This window comes from Diabrotica undecimpunctata, chromosome 1 (assembly GCF_040954645.1).
Source record: "Diabrotica undecimpunctata isolate CICGRU chromosome 1, icDiaUnde3, whole genome shotgun sequence".
Taxonomy (NCBI): domain Eukaryota; kingdom Metazoa; phylum Arthropoda; class Insecta; order Coleoptera; family Chrysomelidae; genus Diabrotica; species Diabrotica undecimpunctata.
Window position 1 is genome coordinate 172,536,800 of NC_092803.1, and position 21,645 is coordinate 172,558,444.

Below are 21,645 nucleotides of genomic sequence, written 5' to 3' on the forward strand. Positions count from 1 at the left end.
AGAAGAGAACTTCTAGCAGTAGTTAAATCAGTAGAGCACTTCTATCAATACATCTATGGCAGAAAGTTTCTAATCCGAACCGACCATGCCGCCCTTAAGTGGTTGATGCAGTTTAAGAATCCAGAGGGTCAGATAGCCAGGTGGATCGAACGACTCCAAGAATACGATTTTAAGATTGAGCACCGGGCCGGAGTTAGCCACAGAAACGCTGATTCTCTTTCCAGAAGGCCATGCTCAGCAGAGTGTTCCCACTGCAACAAAACGGAATCCAAGGAAGCAGCAGTGCTAAGAACGACGATTGTCAACAACGACTGGACGCCTACTAAGATCAGGGAAGAACAAGAGAGAGATCCAGTTATACAAAAAATCCGAAAATGGAAAGAGGAAAACCGTCGACCACCTTGGCAGGAAGTATCAAACCTATGCTCAGTAGTTAAGACGTACTGGGCCCAGTGGGACTCATTTATCATCGAAGATGGCTTGCTTAAACGAGTCCTGGAAAATGATGACGGTTCAGAGAAGAGAAGACAGTTGGTGATCCCAAAGAGCAGAATAGCCGAAGTACTTCGTCAGTTACACGACAGTCCATCAAGAGGGCATTTTGGTGTAAGGAAAACCCTTCAGCGAATTCGGGAACGGTTTTATTGGATGAACAGTTCCGACGACGTAAAAGACTGGTGTAAGAAATGTACTATTTGTGCTACGAGTAACGGGCCTCACCGAAAAAGGAGAGCTCCTATGAGACAATATAATGTTGGAAGCCCGTTTGAAAGAATAGCTTTGGACATCGCTGGGCCATTTCCAGAAAGTGAAAATGGAGGCAAGTACATGCTGGTAGTAATGGATTACTTTACTAAGTGGGTCGAGATTTACGCACTTCCCGACCAGAAGGCCGCCACCGTTGCAGATAAGTTGATCCAAGAATATATCAGCCGATTTGGAGTGCCTTTGGAGATACATAGTGACCAAGGCAGGAACTTCGAAAGTGATCTATTCCAAGGAATATGTGATAGACTAGGCATGAAGAAAACAAGAACTACCGCGTATCATCCGCAATCGGATGGTATGGTAGAACGAATGAATAGGACAGTTGGCAAGTATTTGACAAAGATGGTGTCCGATCATCAGCGAGACTGGGACCAATACCTTCCGTTCTTCACAATGGCCTACAGATCTGCTGTTAACGAATCAACAGGCCAGACACCAGCCAAAGTCCTATTCGGACGCGAAATGCGACTACCTTGTGATCTCGAGTTTGGATGTCGACCTGGAGAAGATGTAGCAGGTGAAGATTATGTGATCGAATTACGAAGAAGAATGGACGATGTACATGAGTTAGTCCGTTCCCACCTTCAGATCGCTAGCGACCGAATGAAGAAACGGTACGATACACAAGCCGAAAAGGGTTGCTTTAAGAAGAACGACAAAGTATGGCTGTATAATCCCAAGAAGCGAAAAGGTTGTTCTCCCAAATTGCAGCAGTTTTGGGAAGGTCCATACCTCATTATGGAGAAGATTAACGATGTCATCTACCGAATAAGCAAGATTCCGAAGGGAAAGCCGATGATAGTACACCATAACCGGCTGGCGTCTTTCGAAGGTGACCACGACGTAGATGAAGAAGTGGAAGTAAACCAAGTCCAAGACGTGTCTGACCTCACGTTTGTAGAATTCATGGGTGCCTATGGAGGTACCGGTAAAGCAAGACATGGTGTTACCACTGAAGAAAAGCAAGATCTACTCGCGCTCCCCGATGACTACTCGCTGGCCCTTACCATCCCGGCCAGTATCAAAGACGCACCAGGGTTGGCATCCGTCTTTCGAAGGAAGTTTGGTCGAGTTGCAGAACTTCAATGCCAAGTGCCAGCTCCCGGTAAAACCTTGAAACTCCAAGATGCATCACGTTACCTTTTCTACCTGGTAACAAAAGACACTGCCCGTGACCAACCTACCTACCGAGATGTATGGGAAGCCTTACTTCAATTGAGAGGGCACGTACTAGAGTCCGACGTGCAAAAGTTAGCCATGCCAAAGTTGGAGTGCCGCCAATTAGATTGGAGGGTTATCCGAAATATGGTGGAGGAGATCTTTAAAGACACCGAAGTCCAGGTGTTAGTCTGTTGCAATCCGCATAGTTACTGGTGCGGAGAGAAAACCATCCCTTGTCATTTTTATACGACTGGAAGTTGTAAAAGAGGGTCCAGTTGCCGATACCAGCATACCGTTCCAGTTCTAGTCCCAACAAGGTTCCAGGAGGAACCATCTTTTGAGAGGGGGGCAATGTTACGTAAAAATATGAGTCATAGTTTTAACCTTTAAAACATGTTTTTATTCTAATATGTTGTAGAGTTTACGAGAGGCCTCGATTGACCTGAGCGACCTTCCAGAACCGATGCGAGGGAAATCCAGTTTGCCTTTACCGTTTCGCCATCGAAGGTTTTAGATTTTTCGAGATAACGGCACTGGTATATAATAACGGAACTTTATTTGGAAGGGACAGTTAATCCTGAATCCGCGCTCGCGAATTTGTTACGTACGGATATATATATAAATTATTGTCAGATAAGTTAATATAAATAAAGAAATAAATTAAATCCGTAAGTGTTATAAATATTGAACCTTTTAATAAATTCACAACAGAACATTACTTCTTATGAATGATGTGGTAAAAAACAATTTTTGCATAGAGGCACATTGCACGCTGTACAAATAGTCGTAGTTCGAGTTTCTGATTTATTTTGTGAACATCTAAAGCACCTTTTTCTAGTAGATATTTGTTGTGGCAAATGGTTTCTAACGTTGATTATCTGTTTCTGTCGTTTAGATATTTTTTCAGAATGACCACTTATTCGTCTTTTTACATTTGATTTCGATCTTCCTAATGCAAATAACTGTTCTGGTAGTGGCACCAGAAAATTCAAAAGCTTGAATTTTGTATATCCTGTTGTACAGTTCTTTTATGCAAATCCTTGTAAATCATCCAAGAATTTACAATGTCGTACATAACTAATATATAAAAAACTTTTCTCTACCATATTCCATCAGTATCCTAAAAAGTATATAACCACTTTTATTAAAAAGAACACCTACTGTATTTAGTGGCTCAAATCATGTACACCTAGTAAATATTAACCACATTTTGAAGTAACCTTGGTCAAAATTTAAACTTCACGTTTATTTAATTAAAGTGGTTATATACTTTTTAGGACACTGTTGATGGAATATGGATTCCGAAAACGTTTTGTCTTCATGACATAGCTCGTTTGGGTTTTTTTTTATTTATTTACCTTTTATAAAGGATTTTAACAAAATTTTTTGTGATGCATGGTATACAGCCAGCTACAGGAATTTCGTTTACTTGTGGATTTTTTCTCTACCATTTCGCAGATTTTCGGTCCATATCATATATGCTAACGTTTTGGTAGCTGGACAAGTGAACTAAGCTTTTTTTTTCAGTTTACAGCTTTCTGTTGATAATTCCAACAGTTGTACTGTGGCAATTGGATATCAGCATCACTTCTTTCGTATCTTTCCATTTAGTTCCTAAAATTGCTTTAGGTGAAACTAAAAATTCCATATCACCACTTAACATTTTGTTATTTTTAAACTTGGCTACATTTACCTAATTTATAAACACTTTTAAAATATTTTTTTAGCCGATTTTATATGCTGCCATCGCTACAGGCCAATTAACACATTTCAACAAATGGTAAATGATCTTCTTTTTGACTTGATAACGTTTATGAGTTATGCCAAGTATTTTTTCTATTTTACGATTACATGTATTCTATTCCATTATTTATCATTCTACTTAATTAACCAGCTATTTTACATAAGTCCTATTTTATCAGACTCCATAAACATGTGGTACCAAACATAAAAATAAATAAATGATGTATAGTAAGCCGATTAGATGCAGGCTTCCGAAAAAAAGCTTGTGTTTTTTAGTTGTGTTTTTTTTATTTATCAATCTAAGATATATACCAATCTGATTCATTTTTGTATATACTTTCAAGATTATACAAATGTATGTAAAACCTCACCGTATTTAGCGATATTATACAATAGTTGCGAGTATATTTATTTACCCGCTTCCTTTATTCATATACAAAGGGAATGACCCACGGTTGTGTGTGTAGAGGCATCTACAGGTCATAAAAGAGAAAGAAGAAAAGCCGTTGGTATCAAGATATCGAGAGCCGAAATCGTAAATCGCTCAGACGGGTTGCGGATCCCGCAGTTCTTCAGTTTTAACTTCACGCATCGATGCTCGTCCACTTTTTACTCCAACTAACGAAGCCCGATCAGCAGCGCTGCCAACCTTAAATTTAACGCTATGGCGCCCTTATAATTGTCGAGCTTAAATGATTACCATTCCAGGAAACCTTATTTAAAAATAATTAACAATTTAGTTAATTCTTTGATTAAAAGGTGACAATTTGAAATCTTTCTAGCATTAATATATTTAATATTTATTCCCGTAAATCCGATGCCGGAGAAAAATGAGATGAAATATCATCCTGCTGAAAATATAAAAGATGATACTGTAAGACTAAATTACCTTTTTTTACCTTTGAGCTTTTTATTTGATATTTAGAAGAAAACCAATAATCTCCTCAAGAATACTAAGATACTGATCTCTCGTTAAGTTTTCTTCAATCAATAAAGTTAAATATTTGTCAACGTTCTATATGCTGTTCTTAAAAATATAGGAGTTTTCATCACTCTAATAGAGAAAATTTTGTTTGATTCATTGTCATTTAAAAACAATATTTATCGCTAAAAAAATACTCGACAGAATATAATAATTCACATTGATTTGATCAGACATGATTTCACAAAACTGTATTCTTAAATCACATTTATCGTCATACAGCTCTTTAAGTATTAGACTGCAAGGACATGGGGCATTTTTAAGTATGACAATCTTTGATTTTCGGAAAACTTTTGACCCCATTTTTGGTAATTTCATACAGTACGGCATTCATACACATAGTTTCGGATTGTTATTTAGATTACTTTTTTGCAGTGCCGTACATATCGGCAGGTACAGGGTTGAGAAACCTAGGGCGCAATCCTTGATTTTTAAATAGTACCAATGAGGTCATTTGAGCCAATATGAAACTTATTTATTTAAATTTAGTTGTACAAAATAATAACATTTTTGGATATGCTGTACATGTTTCGTCTTTACTAGTCCATTTGTTTTCATTCGGCTTACATGATCGTTCCATTCTACTCTTCTATTTCTTACCCCGTTCTTGATGTTCTCCACCTTGCATCGACGTCTTATATCTGTACTTCTAGCTCTGTCCCGTAGTGTTTTACCATCAATTTTTCAAGTGTTTTCATATCTGCTGTTTCTAACATACTTTTTGTCCTCTCTGTGTCAGGCGTGTTTCTGCCGCGTATGTCATTATTAGTCTGATGACTGTTTTGTAAATTCTGCCTTTCATTTCTTTCCTTCTACGGTAAATAACATACGTTTATTTGAAACACTAACTGTACACTCTTACAATATTACTTATGCTAAATGTAATTAGTACTTATGTAATTGACGTTGCAACGAGACTACTTTATATTTACCAATACGTGGTATATCGACTTGCCATCTTGACATTAATTTAGTTCTGAGATCTATGGATCTTGTGTATGATCTCAATTTGATTTATTAAAAACATATTTTATATAAACAAATGCGAAATGTGTTACACGTTTCTTTTAACTTATTCTTTATATGAATTGTAATATTTTAGGGATAATATTTTAGGAAACCTGCGGCTCTATTTGCTCTATTCTCTTGATCTCCGTAGTGTCGTACTTTCCGTAGCTAGATAATGTGATGCCCAGATATTTAAACTCCATCACTTGTTCTATTTGTTGTTGTTTTCTGGTGGTTATATTGAATTGGTGCAGTATACGTTGTAAATCATCTTCACTTTGAGAGACACTAGAGGACTCAGGGAATTTCTCTGTCTTATTATATTGCCAGCTTCAATAGGGTGGTCAGTTAGTTCTTCTTGTACTTTTACCTTTACTGTGTTGTTTTGGTAGATATTTCCGAACGTTTTGATAATTTCTAGAGGTATCACTCTTGCGTATAATAAGTGGATAAAGTCCTTTAATTTGATCCAATCAAATGCCTTCTTAAGGTCCACGAAACAATGATATGCCAGTTTGTTGTATTCTAATGATTTCTCTTGAACTTATCTCATTACAAAGTATAGCGTCGGTAAATAATCTTCCCGGCCTAAAACCTTGTTGTTCTCCTGCTAGTCTTATAATGTCATTCAGTTTACTTGTTATTACTTTGGTTGTTAATTTTATTGTTGTGTTTATAAATTAATGCTTCTGTAATTTTCCGGGTCCGATTTTCCTCCCTTTTTGAAGAGAGGTATTAGAATGCTTGATCTCGATTCTTGAGAAATTTTGTTTTGTTCTATTATTTTTTGGGTTAGTTTTATTAGTTGTTTGGTTAGATCTGGTCCTCCGCACTTTAGCAGTTTGTTCGGTATTCGGTACTCTTCTGGTGATTTTCTATTTTTTAATTTTCATAATGCTTCCTTTACCTCTTCCTCCTCAATATTCATTTCTTCGTTTGTCGTCACCTCTAGTGTTGGTGGTTGATTATCGTCACGTCTAGTAAAAAGGGATCGAAAGTAGTCTGACCATGTTTTTTTCTGAATGTGTTTCTTCTTTATTAGTTCGTTCATCTCTTTTCTTTGTCCTCTGATCATTCTCCATATTTCGTAGAAGTCGTATTCCATCTATTTTGAGAAGCTCTGTCAGCGTTCTATTTTTATTTGTCTAGCTAAGGTATTCGTTTCATTTCTGATTTGTTTATAGTGGGGTTATGTCTGTTGTATTTGTTGTGTTCTATATTATAAGAAGGCTGTCTTTTTTACTTTACATTTTGTCTTAAGTTCCTCTTTAAACCATGGGTTTGCTTTCGTGATATGTTAGTGTTCGTTACTTTTCTTTCTGCAAGTGATTCTGTTGCTGCGTTAATTATGTTATTTTTGAGTTTATCCCAACTTTCTTTGATGTCATCGTTTTCTAATATTTCATTCCCAGCGATCTTCTCTGATATTCTTTTTTTAAGTATTCCGTGGATTGCGTATTTAGTCCTCGACTTCGACTCTTATTTTTGTTTGTGTTGGCGCCGCTCTTTTGTGTGTAAAGTTTTTTACTTATAGGTATAACCTTGTTCCATTTTTTGTGGCATTAGTTGAAATGTTTTTGATCAGTACAAGGTTAGTCATGTGTTGTGTTTTTGAAAAGTTAATTTTAAGGCCAACTCATGTACAAGAGCTCTGAAGGTCTTAAAGAAGTTGACAGGGATGATCTACCCGGTCTGCAATAAAGACTATGTCGCTTGGAAACCTCAAGTTGTTCAGGTCTTGACGAAATTAAGTATATAAGTAACTTATATTCTTTTAGTATGAACTCGTACCGAACAATTGTATGTAGTTTTGGTGTGTATGTTATAGTATCAAAAGTATTATTTTAGTAGATGGAATTGTGATTCTCATAAAAAAAACGATTGAAACAAACAAGATACATTTTATTATTGGTTAGTCATTATTAACAATTTCAGAATAATCCGTTAAATAAATTGATTATATCATTATGACATGGTTGGATTACTGCTTGAAACAAACCGGCTGAAACAAAATAAAATTATATACTTATTTACAAAAACATTTAAAACATTTAAAAAAACAGAAATATATTTTTTAAACTTCATTTTGATTTTTTTGATAAACACTCAATAGGATCTAATCTGAACGAATATATATATATATATATATATATATATATATATATATATATATATATATAAAGCGCATATAAAAAAATTGCATAAAAATGACATTACTTGCCTTGAAAAAGTAAGGATAGGTCCCCTAGACTTCTAAAATTACATAAAACCGTTGATTGAATAATCCAATTTGGGTTATTCAATCAACGATAAAACTAAGATAAAAATAAAAAAGTTTCTAGAAATCAAAAGAAATAGGCTGCATAATAAATTACTTCAAATATCTGATAAAAATTCATACAAAAGCTTAAAAAAAACTGGTCCATATTTCTATTCGTTTTTGTGACTATTTATATTTATTCATATCGTGTCGATAAATAGGAAAACAAGGAAACCTGTTTATTTTACTAGTATTTTTGTGGAAAGTAAACTAATTATTTATGAACTTCGTCTGCAGGTAGATGTTTTCCCAAGTTGTCTAGTTCTAAAGCGTGTTTAAAATAGCTTAATTCTTCAATACTCTTCCAGTTTAAATCATAATGTTTTTCTATCAATTTTCTCATATCAACAGCTTTTTCTTGTTTTACTTGTATAGTAAATCTTATAGAAAATAAAACAAATTAGTCTTACGATATTGAGATGGCAAAAACCTCTTCTAATGAAAAATAAAACTTTACGACACTCACTTGAAATCTGTCAATCCGAAAACCATGCTGCTTATTATACTGCAACTTATAATCAGCAAAATGTTAAACAACTTATTATAAACCGAAGCACCCCTAAGAGAAAAAATTATTTTAAAAATAATAACAGGTTATACTTTTCAATGCAAAACTCGCAATGATGTAATAGGGACATCATGTAACAACAGAATCCCCGAATTACAAAGGCTCACTTTACTGACATCTGGATGTGAATAGTTAATATATTTAATTATAATAGTTAATAATAAATTTTTTTAAATGAAACACACATGAACAGAGTCACTGTTTCATATGAGCATGAACACTATAAACAGTGACAGAAATAAGCAACTAGAAACTATAAAACAGTAATATGCGATTTCGAAGCTCTGGATCGTAAAAGAAAAAAACTGTGTGAGTAGCCAAGAGGAGACTTTAGTATATTTGGCACACACCAAGAAAAAGACCTGTACAAACTGTTACAGGGTACAAAATTCCAGACTAGGTGTAGGGAACAATAATGGGCAGCAAATAAAATAAACTTCAGCTTCAGTGATAACAGAGATCTTTTAGACGAAATGGGCCCAGGTAGAAAAAAAAAGAAGGATAAAAACGTACAAATCAGAATAAATTTATACAGAAATCAAGAAGGGAAATAACCAGCAATCCAAAAGAAACAAAATCCATCTGGAAAACCTATTTTTAACCCCCGGCGATCGTACAAATGAGATAAGCAACAACATCACAAAAGAATAACAAGACCCAGGTATTAACAACGTCTTCTCTGAGCTATATAAATAAGGTCGCGAACATCTAGTAGGACAAATGCATAAACAAGATCTGAAATGATGAAAAATCCCTAGAGACTGGAAAACAGGGATTATAAATATAATCCTCTTGTACACAGCGTACAAAGTTTTTACTTACATTCTAAAAAAACGACTCCAACAAAACTGAAAATATTGTCGGGGAATATTAAACAAGTTTTCGACAAGAAAGATCTACAACTGACTAGCTATTCACAGTGAAACAAATTCTAAACAAATAGGAATACGACATTGACGTCCACAACTTATTCATAGATTTCAAATAGGCCTATGACTCAATTAGTTGACAAAAGTTATATCAAATATGGCGTATTAGTAGCTTTAACATCCCCCAAAAATACGTCTGACTAGTAAAAGCAACAATGGACTCGTCAACAGCAACTGTCAGAATACAAAATTAGCTCTCTGAGAACTTTTTAATAGATAAAGGATTAAAGCAAGGAGACAAGCTGGCACCGACACTAATGAACATGTCTCGCTAATACGCTATAAGACAGTTAGATATAGAAAGAGCTAATGTCCTAGCGTGATCTTAAAACTAAATTCACAGACAAGAATTAAGACTGTGCAGGTTTATGCTCCAACTGAAAAAGCAACTAATGATGAAATAAATACTTTGAAATAAACACTTTTTACGAAGACCTTAAAAAAGCTATCGATAACAACAAATAGTATTAAATAATAATATTGGATGATTTTAACGCCAAACTTGGAAGAAAGATTGAAGACTCCGAAAACAAGATTGGAAATTTCTGATTCGGTACAAGAAACGCAAGAGCAGAGAAATGAAACTCCTGGAAGAAGAAAACATATATGCTATGCATACCTTTTACAAAAAGAAACCCAATCAGAAAAATTGAACGAGAAATTAATACAGCAAGTCATTAAAAACAACAGAGGCCTAAAATATCTAAGACCAACACTGGGTGTCAAAAATTTATCAAAATTAAAGACACCAATAATGTGGAAGAGAAGGACAAATATAAAATAACAAAGATAGTTGAAGACTTCTACAAAACCTTGTATATCTGGCAAATCCAGCTCAATAAATCAACAAAGGATAACGTCAAAGGAAAAATAAAAAACGTGGGATCAGAGGTACTACCAAATATAGAGGGATTCAAAAAAGAAAGGGCTTTAAAAGAGTTAAAAAATAATAAATCTCCAGGACACGACGATATAATTGCGAGCTCTTAAAAACAAGCAGGACAATAAAAATCCCTATACTCACAGAGCCATTTTATAGATGTCTCCATAATTGCAAAATCCATAAAGATTGGAACGAGTCCAGTAATACTCTTACTTAAAAAAGGACAAATGCTACCTAAAGATTTATATACCTTTATCGTTGCTCAGTCCAGTATACAAACTGCTTATGAGAATTATTGAGAATCGGTTGACTTACAGAATGGATAATTACCAATTGATTGAACAGGCTGGCTTTTGCAAAGAATACAGTACATAAGACCATCTGCTGACAATGAGAATACTGATAAAGAACGCAAACGAGTACCAACTACCGTATTTCTTGCCTTCGTAGACGGTAAGATCAAAAACAAAAGCTAAGAATATCACAACAAAAGACCAAGGTTAAAATGCCACAATACAACATTTTAGACCTTTCAAAGGTAGACGACCAAGAAAAAGACCACAGATGAGATAGGTAGATAACATAAAAAATGGCCGCAACAAATTGAAAGTATGTTGCTCAAGATAGAGATAGATGAAAAGAGTTGGAAGAGGACTATGTCCAAAAATGTACTGTAGAAGGCTAAGAAGAATATGCTAACAAATAAATCCATACAGACTGCCGACTATACTGATGACATCAGGATTAAGTTTCGCAGAATAAAAGAGGCTAGATAAATCTATTTACAATTAGAAATATGGGTAAAAGAGACCGGACTAGAAATAAATATTCATAACACAAAAAAGCTAATCGGACTAGAAAAAGCAACAAAAGACTTGTCAACAGCAACTGTCAGAATAAAAAATAAGCTCACATGCTGACTCTCGAATATGTGATAAGATAGTTGAATATAAAAAGAGTTAAACTCCTAATAAACAAATCAACATAGATTGCCGCATATGCCGCTGACATCAGTATTAGGTCTTGCAGAATAGAAGAGGGCGGCAAAAATATATTCACAATTAAAAACAGGGGAAAAAAGAACACACTAGAAATAAATATTTGAAAGACTATCAACCGAACACATATTTGAGGGTTGCATTAACCACGGGTGGAATAGAAGAACCAGAAATACAAAGAAGAATTTTAAAAGGAAACAATTTTTCGCTCGCCCATGTGTTCCGCTTCAAAAACCTACACCAGAGATCGAAAATCAGTGTCTACAAAACTATTGTCATACCAATAGTATGTTATGGATGCGAGACATGGATCATGATAGAAAACAGAGAAAGAAAGCTGAAAGTATTTAAAAGAAAAAGTCACAACGAAGATATTTGGAACTACTAACGAAAATGGAGTATGGAGATCCAGGTACAACCATGAACTCTATTAACTGTTCAAAGAGACACCGATCTCAAAATTTGTTAAACTTCAGAGACTTCGATGGGCTGGTCATGTAGTGAGAATGGAGACCTTAAGTCTGCCGAAAATAGCTCTAGTAAAAACCTGAAACAGATCGGCATGGGACCGGCAAGGTTAAAGGCATAGTTTGGAGGAGCCCGAAATGTCGGCATCTATGTATTAATATATACGTAAATATATACACACTCCCACATATTTTTCAGAATTTATTATGTGTTATAATAAGCCTAATAAAATTAAATACTTACTTCCAACCAGTTTATCAACAATAGTTGTAACACATTTGCAATAATTGCAAATGCATTCTAGTAAATCGCAGAATTTATCATTTAAGCAGTCGATAGTAGATGAGTGTAGTTTGTTTGGACTTTTTTGGTTATTTTCACTAGCTTTATTCTTATTGTTGTTAATACTTGGTAATTTTTCATTCTCGTTTTGTGATTTACTATCCATAGACGACTCTAATATTCCATTATTTTTCATTTCGCTTTCATCTAGATTACTTCTTATTTCGACTATTTGTGTTTCTCTACCTAATTGTTCATTTTCTTCTTCATTTTCTTCTTTATAATCATCAGTACTTTGTATACTTTTACTCTCACTTTGTGGTTTCCTATCCATAGACGTTTCTGATACTTCTTGTGCTTCGGTTTCATCTACATTACTTTTCATATCGACCTTATCTGTTTCTCTATCTAAGAATATATCAGAGTGATTTACTAATTGTTCGTTTTCTTCCTCATCTTCATTACTAACGTTTATTTTAGAAGATTGGATTTCACCATCAATTTGTATGTTATGAATACTTTCATCTTTATAATCTATCTCTTTTATGTCATCTTGAATTTTTTGATCTTCGACTTTTAAATTCTCGTTATCTGTATCCGTAAGCTTAGTATTAAGTTCTGTTTTCGTATTCGGTATATCTTCTTTGGGTTGAAAACTATTTTCTTCGAAATATTGACCTTTGGGATTGGGAATAATACTTTCTTCCCAATCCCAATCCATGAAATCTTCATTTGAAAGTAATTCACTGAAGAAACTTGAGAAATCAAAATCATCATCAAAAAACGGATCGAACACAATGGTTTTTGGTTGCTGATTGGTTGCTTTTGTATGACTATCAGTATTTTTATTAGTACTTCTTCGTTTTCTAGATTTAGATATTAAATTCCTTGAATTTAAATAATCATCATATTCTAATTCCTTCTTCTTTGTTTCAGTTCCATATCCTGCAATATTTTACTTATGTGCTAACAATTATAAATATTTACTGATAAAAAATAGATACAGAGAGCTAAAAAATGCAAAATATTCTTAATAAAAGATAGACAATTCATAAAAAAATTCTAGGACAGCCCAAGAAAATGCACATCAAGTATTTTTAAGAAATTCATCATCATCATACCGTTTTTAAGTCCTATGCAGGACATAGGGCTCCTCTGTTTGTAACCAGAGTGCACGTTCTTGTGCAGTATGGATCCAACGTTTCGTCATCTTTCGCAGATTATCTTGCCACCGTGTAGGTGATTTTCCTCTATTTTGTTTATCTGCTCTTGGTCTCCATTCGTTTAACTTACGTTTTCACCTTCCATTCTACATCTTTCTACAGCCACTTGGACAGCCTTTACCCATTTAAATCTGCAAGTTGTCTCTACAACGTCTGTAACTCTGGTTCCATGATCCATAAGTCTTCGTTTCTGAGCTTGTCTTTTCATCTAGTATATCTCCATTTCAATAGATAATCTCTCTTCACAACATCTATACCTCTGTCTATATTTTTCATACGACTTAGTTTCTGATTTTGTCTTTTATTGTAACTTTTATCACTGAAAGATTCAACCTTAATTGTGATTTTCTGAGTTTTGACTAAATTTCCGCACCGGAGTTCATTACTGACAGAACATACTAATCAAGGACTTTCCGCTTCAGAATAATGAGTATGTTACCGTCTTTAAATACGCTTTTAAGAGCTTCGTATTTTTTTCATTCATGTACTATTCATCTTGATACCTAACCAGAACCAGAAACTATCATTTGCATAGTAAGAAGCACAGCCAGAAGAACATTATCTGAGTGGGTAGAATGGATGAAACGTAACCACTGGCAGGAACAAGTGTGTCTTAAATACTCAAAAAATTTTAAATATGAACCTTTGAAAAAGAGATCCAAAGATCGTCTAGATGTGCATAGAAGTGATCAGCGCATTGTTGTAGGTCTCCTAACATGACACTGTCGCCTCAAGGGGCACATGAACAAAATTGGACTGGCAGAAAGTGTGAATTGCAAATTTTGTAGAGCTGATGACGAGACGGTGGAACACGTTCTGTGCAACTGCCCATTGCTGGATAGGATAAGGCATAAAACATTTGAGGATAACCAACATGTTATATCAGGTAATCCCTTTGGCTATTCTATCGGTCCCGTTCGTCAGATCTATTGCTTATGAGAACGAAGTAGAATAAGAAAAATTCAAATTGAAAATGAAGATTGATCTGTCTGAGAATTTTTTCCACAAATTATTTGTGTGTTACTGAGAATATTTCCGACTTTTGTTACTATCTATATATTTATTTTTATTATTATTTACGCCAATGTGTTAATGCTTGAAAATTTTTATAAGGGTTTTCTAAAAGGAATTCATGAAGTCTTAATGAAAAAATTACTGTCATTGAGATTGCTGGTAAGTCCTCCAAAAGAATAAGTTTATACTCTTTGTATCGGACCAGAATAGGAAGTAACTGTAGATTCCAGAGTAAGTAAATCAATTGAAAAAAAAAATAAAATTTTAAATGATAAATGATGAGTTTATACTGTCTATATGTTGGCAACATTTTAGACAAGAGCTCACAATCCAAATTAATTTTTTTGCTGGTAAAAGGATGACGACAGGTTTATACAAAAAAAAGTATATAAATATCACTTACTTGAAAGAAACTCATTTAAATCAAATTCGTGACTTCCTTTAGGGTGATCTTTGGACAGTTTCAGGAGAGTAAAATCTTCTACTAGTTGTCCAGCGTCTTTAGCTACTGCCTCTATTGCTATAAATATAACAAATGAAATATATTAATTATTGTAAATAATTTATATTATGTATTATGTATTTATTAAAATTATATATATATATATATATATATATATATATATATATATATATATATATATATATGTTCGGATAAGTTTCCGCGGTCAGATAAATGAAAATTACTGAGTTCTCGGGAAGAACCGCGTTGAGAATTTAAAACTCGACGTTTCGGCACCCATTTTGGAGCCATTATCAAGAGGGATACGGTTCGGTTCGAGTTCGGGGTCTCAATCTGCCTACTCCCCTCACTCGAGACGTACCAGTATCGTGTTCTATATTGCAAGAACTGTCTCTCGGCACTGAGGTCTCAATCTGCCTACTCCCCCGTGTCGAGTGACGTCACTCTTGTTATGCTATGTAAAATTGAAAATATTATTGATTTGCTCTTAATATATTTCAAAGTATAAAATATAATAATTCAAAATATTTCAAGTGATAAACTATAAAAGATATTTCGAAGAAATGAAAGTCCACTATCTTTGGATTACCTGTAGTAAACAAAATTTTAAAGATATGCATAAATTATTTTCTTTGTAAAATATATTTGAGTGAACATAGTGAAATGAACAATGCGACCGGGTTTTCCAAATGGACTTGTACAGTGAATAAGACAATAGGGTAGAATTTAGAAATTATATTTCTCCGTTAGTTCTTAAGAATTTGTAGAAACCGATTAGCATGTTAATAGTTTTTAGGAAATTTATAATTGTAGGTAAAATTGTTGTTTGTCGTCTAAATGGTGGATGGGGATAAGTGTGACGAACTCTGTTTGGAGGAGATTAAAAAAAGTGGGATATTTATGTAGGAATGAGAGTTTAGCTAGATTTTAGAGGGAAAAAAGATAATCAGTTGTTTTCCAAGGGTGCAAGGCGAACAGTCGTTGTTCTTTGGAGATTCCCAAGTGATAGTAAGCATTAGAAGTGAATGTTTGTGAGTTTTCGTGGACTAAGTGTATCCTGACGGAAGCTGATCCAGTAAAATATTGTAAGTCATACTTTTCTACTTATATATTCCAAGAGCCACTGTTCAGGCCGGAACGAGAGATTCAGTTTATCGAGAGGAGAAGAGGCTAGCATCTTTTGAACGATACGTGCATCTGAAGGAGATCATTGAAGACGAGAGGCTCGCAATAATTTGTTGTAAGATTGCTGATTACCTAGGGAACGGCTAAGAATAGATAGTGTAGGATAAAAGGAACAAGGATTTGAACAACTCATCATCAGAGAGATAGTTTTTTTTTACCATTCTTCAGTTTGTCTTTATCAACAGAATTTTTTCTTTTAATTGCTTCAGAAAAGATAGAAATATGTATCAGGAGATGTAGAACAACAATTTTGATTTGAAATTTTAATTTATATAGTATATAACATTAATTTTTGAAGGTTCACGTACGTAGAACAAAATTTTGATAATCATTGTATGAGATATTTTTGGTTTAAGATATTTGAGTGTGAATTTTATTTCAATATATAATTTTGTATCATATATGTTTATTTTTCCGGTATTCCTGAGACCTTACCTATCATATGTAAAGCATAGATATTGAAGCACGAATATAACCCTGAGATAAGAGAATTAAATAGTGTGATAAAATCATAATTGCATCATTTAAATAAGTTTAATTAATTAATTAATTAGCTAATTAATTGCTTGGCGCACCTCTGATTTTTAATATCACATTAATATATATATATATATATATATATATATATATATATATATATATATATATAATGTAATGGCATGTCTCGCAAAACAGGAAAACAAAAAATAAAATAGGTATATTGATGGAAGGCAACCGTATACAGATAACGACATTGTTTTGTTGACCATAGGAATTAAGATTTAGTGCAATCCTATCTCTAGAGTATATTTATTATAATGTTATAAAACTAATGGGTTATTTTTTTAGCCTTAATAGCAATACAAATTAAATAAGTAAGTAAATAAGTAATATGCTTTATTGTCACTGAAAATTGTACAAATTTTATGGACAAAGCTTATAACAATAAGACAAGAAAGAAGAAATAAATCAAAATAAGAGTCTTTGTACTTTTAAATAAAAAATAAACCATAAAATTCTTCCAAACTTAAACATAAAAAATATCACCTAATTAAGAACCTACAAACTTCGTAAAATGTACCTAACAAAAAATAAAAATTAGGAAAGCAGATTAATGAATTACAGGCTCAAATATTCCACCCCCTTGCGCTAAACAGTAACCAAACCTGTCATACAGATTTCTCCTCATGTTTTGGAAGCAGGGCTGGTTTAATGTTTGCAGAGAAATGAAGTATTTTTGCCCTTAATTCGAATAGGTTTGTGGCCCTTTCAAACTGATGCCTATAAATGTTTTCTTTGAGAAATCCCCAAAAAAAGAAATCGTTAGGCGCTTAGTCACAGGATCTAGCGAGCCATTTAATTGTATCACGTGTACTTATCAGTCGATCAGGAAACGTTTGATTGAGGAAGTCAATAGTTGCTCTAGAGTTGTGAGCCGAACACCAATCCTGTTGGAAATAAACCCCCTGAAAATTAACGGGAAGGCGTCGAACTGCCGGAATGATCTCATTCTGTAAAAGTTGTAAATATTTGGGCCCGTTTAGGTTTTCATCGATAAAAAATGGACCGACAATATAGTCGCCTAACATCCCAGTCCAAACATTTAATTTTTGCGGATGCTGCGTTCGCACTGCAACACTGAGGTGCTTATTTTTCCGGGAATAATACCTCGAAAGGGTAGATTGTGTTTTTTTATGTAATAAAAATGAAGATTCGTCAAAAATAAAATATTTTTTAAAAGGTGTACATTTTCGTTCTGTTTATCTAACATAAATTCACAAAAAGTTATCGTGCGGAAACAGTTCTTGTGTTGGTTGTATCTTAAAACAGTGATACCCATTCCTTTTGAGAACTCGCTGGACAGTTCGAGCATTCACGTTAACTTCCCTAGCAATTTGTACACTATTTCAGGGTTTACTAGCTTCCACAAAAGCACAAATATTAATATCCCTGTTTTGACGCTCCTCATCGACAGGTCTAACACGTGGTTGATTACCTTTATGACACTTTTTACAACTGTTGTAACACTTGGTGAGGGTCTATTTTCGAAGGCAACAATAAATAAATCAATTACTTCGCGCATCGAATCACCCTGAAAGTAACATGTTACAAGTTTGTCTTTTTTTTGGACGGTATATAACGTATTAGGCATTTTATTAATTATTTGTTTATTCTTTCAGAACTTCGTTTGAAATTTTTAATGTCAATGTGACAATTACGACAATTCGTACCTACTGTGAAATGAATATAAAGGTGGAAACATGTAACATGTCACAGCGATTGTCATTGTGTTGTATGGTCAATAAAACAATGTCGTGATCTGTATACGTATTTCATACTATTGATCGCCTTCAGTCAGGTTAGAAAAGGAGCACATTAACTTAGAAAAGGATCACTGCAGGAGTAACGTGACCAATTTTTGGCATTAGAGTTAGAAGACCCTGATGGTTTTTAGGGCAACAAATAACTAACCACGAAAGAAACTGCAGCTACCCAAGGAAAGGAATGCCAAACGTTAAAACGTTTAAAACAAAAAAAAGGTTTCTGATTATTGGTTGTTTTCAGTAGGGTGCAGCCAAGTTAGAAAAGGAGCATGTTAACTTGGAAAAAGATCAATACAGAAGCAATGCGACCAGTTTGTGGCATTAGAGTTAGAAGATCCTGATGATTTCCAAGGTTTGACTTTTTCAAGTAATATAATATATAGTAAATTCTAATATGGTAAATTTAGTAATTATTTCTTGCTAGATTGGTTAAATTTTTACTGATTGATAGTGGCTGGAAAGTACTATACAATCAAAATATATGTTCATAGCCAAGATTTAAACAAAAAAATATTTACCATTGCACCAATTAAAACAAAAGTTTATTTTTGACATTTTATATTACTTTCTGTAGTCAAATATGATGTAATGCCCTTTCAGCAATGCAGCCATTTACGTCCTGATACGACAAGATATTCTACCCTCACCAAGCTAAAAATGTCGCAAGAATTTTCTGAATACACCTTGTATATAAATATATTTACCTACACATCTGTTATACGTCAACTGCCAGTTGACAAATGGGCTGGTCTTGACTAGGTTTTGAAACGAGATGGTCGGTAATGCAGATCTAATGCTTACCGACAGAATTGGACTTTGACCGTCTGGCCCAAGTAGCCTATACTCTGCTATGAAGGTAAACGGTGTTAAGGTATAGATTAGCATTTACACATGGAAGGTGAAAGAAGCGGCTAATATCTTCGATAATAGATGAACTGCACTGCTACATGATGGACATGGTAAAGTAATATTTGAAGTAGAGAACAAACTTAAAGAATGGGAGAATTACATTACGAATCTATTCGAAGACGATAGGATTAGTTCACCTCCGGATATTACTAACTGCTGCAGACCTCTCACAACATGCTGAGTTAATACAAACCATATAATCATTAAAAAATGGCAAAGTGACAGGTAATGATGAAATTCCAAGTAAAATATACAAGCTTATAAATAATAGCAATGTTTTAAAGGCTATAACTAACGTTTTTCAATACATCTTATATCAGCGGACACCTACCTAATGGTTAGTCCAATTCATTGGTCATAATTCTACCTAAGAAGACAACAGCAAAAGCCAGTGCTGATTACAGAACTATCAATTTGTTAAACCATTTATAAAAGTTTTCTGTAGGTTATACATGGCCGTATCTATAATAAATGCGACGAATACCTAAGTAACACATATTTGGTGTCCGTAACGGGTTTGGAACGAAAGTGGCATTGTTTGGGACAAACCTACTTACTCAAAGATGTCGTGATTTATCTGTAGACATGTACTATTGTTTTATTGATTTCCAAAAGATATTTGATGGTGTGAAGCACCCCATATTGATCGAAGTCCTAAAAGTTCATTCAGTTTATTAGACGCTTTGGAATCACGGACTCTTTATATTAAAACGGGATTACTGCAGGGATGCCTCTTGTCGCCACTGCATTTCAACGTTTACTCCAAAAGAATTTTCAGAAATACAATTTCTAAAAAACAGGAAAGAATAATTGTGAAAATGTTAGTCATCAATAATTTGCGATATGCGACACTGTACTCCTAGCTTCTAATCAAGAGCTGCAAACATTACTTGACAGTTTCGTTTAGAGCAGTAAGGAAGTAGGCTTAATTTGAACACACAGAAAATCAAAATATTCGTAATAAGTAAACAACAGAATATAAAACCGTCTATATATGCCAGAGCAGTTTTTAAAAAGATGTCCAAGGTATTATGTAACAGAGACATAAAATTGACATTGCGGATTTGCCTACTTTGCTGCTACTTGTTACTTTATGGTGTCGAGCCTTGGAGTGTGAAAAAAAGTGGTCTTAATCGCCTTGAGATTTTCGAAATGTGGTGCTGTAGAAGAATTTTAAAGTTTCTTGGGTGGAGAAGATTCCAAACTCCACAATACTAGAACGTCTTAGCAAGACTAATGAGATTATAAAAAGCATCAAGAAGGGAAAGCTGAAGTGCTTCAGACATTAAAGGATTCCAAATATAGGTTGCTACAAAATATTATACAAGGGAAAATAGCAGCCAAACACAGTTCAGGACGTAGAAAGACTTCATGGTTGATGAACTTGCGAGATTGGTATGGTATTAACACTAGCATGCTGTTTAAGGTGAAAGTGAATAAAATTAAGATAGCTATGATGGTAACCAACGTTCTAAAAGTACATCGCTCATGAAGGTAAAGAAATGGAAAGTTTAGAATGAAAATTATTAAATAAAAACTCCCAATATTTATGATTTTTCTTTTTTATTTTAATTAAGGAAGTCTTCACCAGTAAGTTTATTTGAGCTATCAATACTGAGAGCCAGGAATTTGTTTGTTATACGTTTCCGAATGTTCGATCGTTTTTCCCTTCGTTATTTCTCATTCCCTTTTTTGAATTTATTTACCATTCACAGAAAAACTTGAAAAAACTAAATGCTCCTGAAACATAACCCTGACTTTAAAGAAGTTATATAAGTACAGAGTGTTTCATATACATGTAACAGTTATACTTGAGAATTGTTTAGGATATTGTGAAAACCAAATAAGAGGATAAGTAAACAAAATAAATAAATTACAAATACAAACATAACAACTTTCGCCGATGTTATTTTGAAAATTTAAAGTGTTTTCTGCTAACTTACCTGCCCAATAATGCTTGTGATCTCTTGGACTGGATAGTCAGCAGATTATGGCACAGGAAAAAGACAATACCCACATTTTTAGGACGTTTCCATAGAGAAAGTCAAGAGCTTGATCTAGCCAACCTTTAATAATTATATTAGCTAATCTTAGATGTAAAATAATCTGCTGTGTATACTTATACATACATACGTTAATGTATGGAATATAATGTATATATTCTTGTGATTCACAAATATGCATAAGGTTTTTGAAATCCAGAGAAGAAGAAAATTTTCACAAAGATTGTATTTCTAGATATATAAGCACGTGTATATTAAAAGATTCTTTCAAAAGTGGATTGTGTATACAAATCCTAGTGAACAAACATTAGAGTGTAATCGAAAATAGAAAAGACATTCGATAAAAATTTAAGGATGAATAGAATATGATTTCGTTTCAAAAAATCGAAGAAACCGATTAAGGTTTAACAATGTTTGGAAAGTCCAGGGCGACAA

General features: G+C 33.9%; 1 protein-coding gene across 1 annotated transcript in view; it reads right to left on the bottom strand.

The window, feature by feature from the left end:
- Positions 1–7,543: 7,543 nt before the first annotated feature.
- LOC140441336 (uncharacterized) overlaps positions 7,544–21,645 on the bottom strand; it is a 36,781-nt gene continuing 22,679 nt past the window's right edge. Inside the window, exons 5-6 of the mRNA XM_072531992.1 lie at positions 14,751–14,867; positions 7,544–7,664 (exon numbers count right to left, since the gene is read on the bottom strand). Of these exons, the coding sequence (XP_072388093.1) occupies positions 7,594–7,664; positions 14,751–14,867 (188 nt within the window). The 3' untranslated portion in view covers positions 7,544–7,593. The remainder of the gene's footprint in view (positions 7,665–14,750; positions 14,868–21,645) is intronic.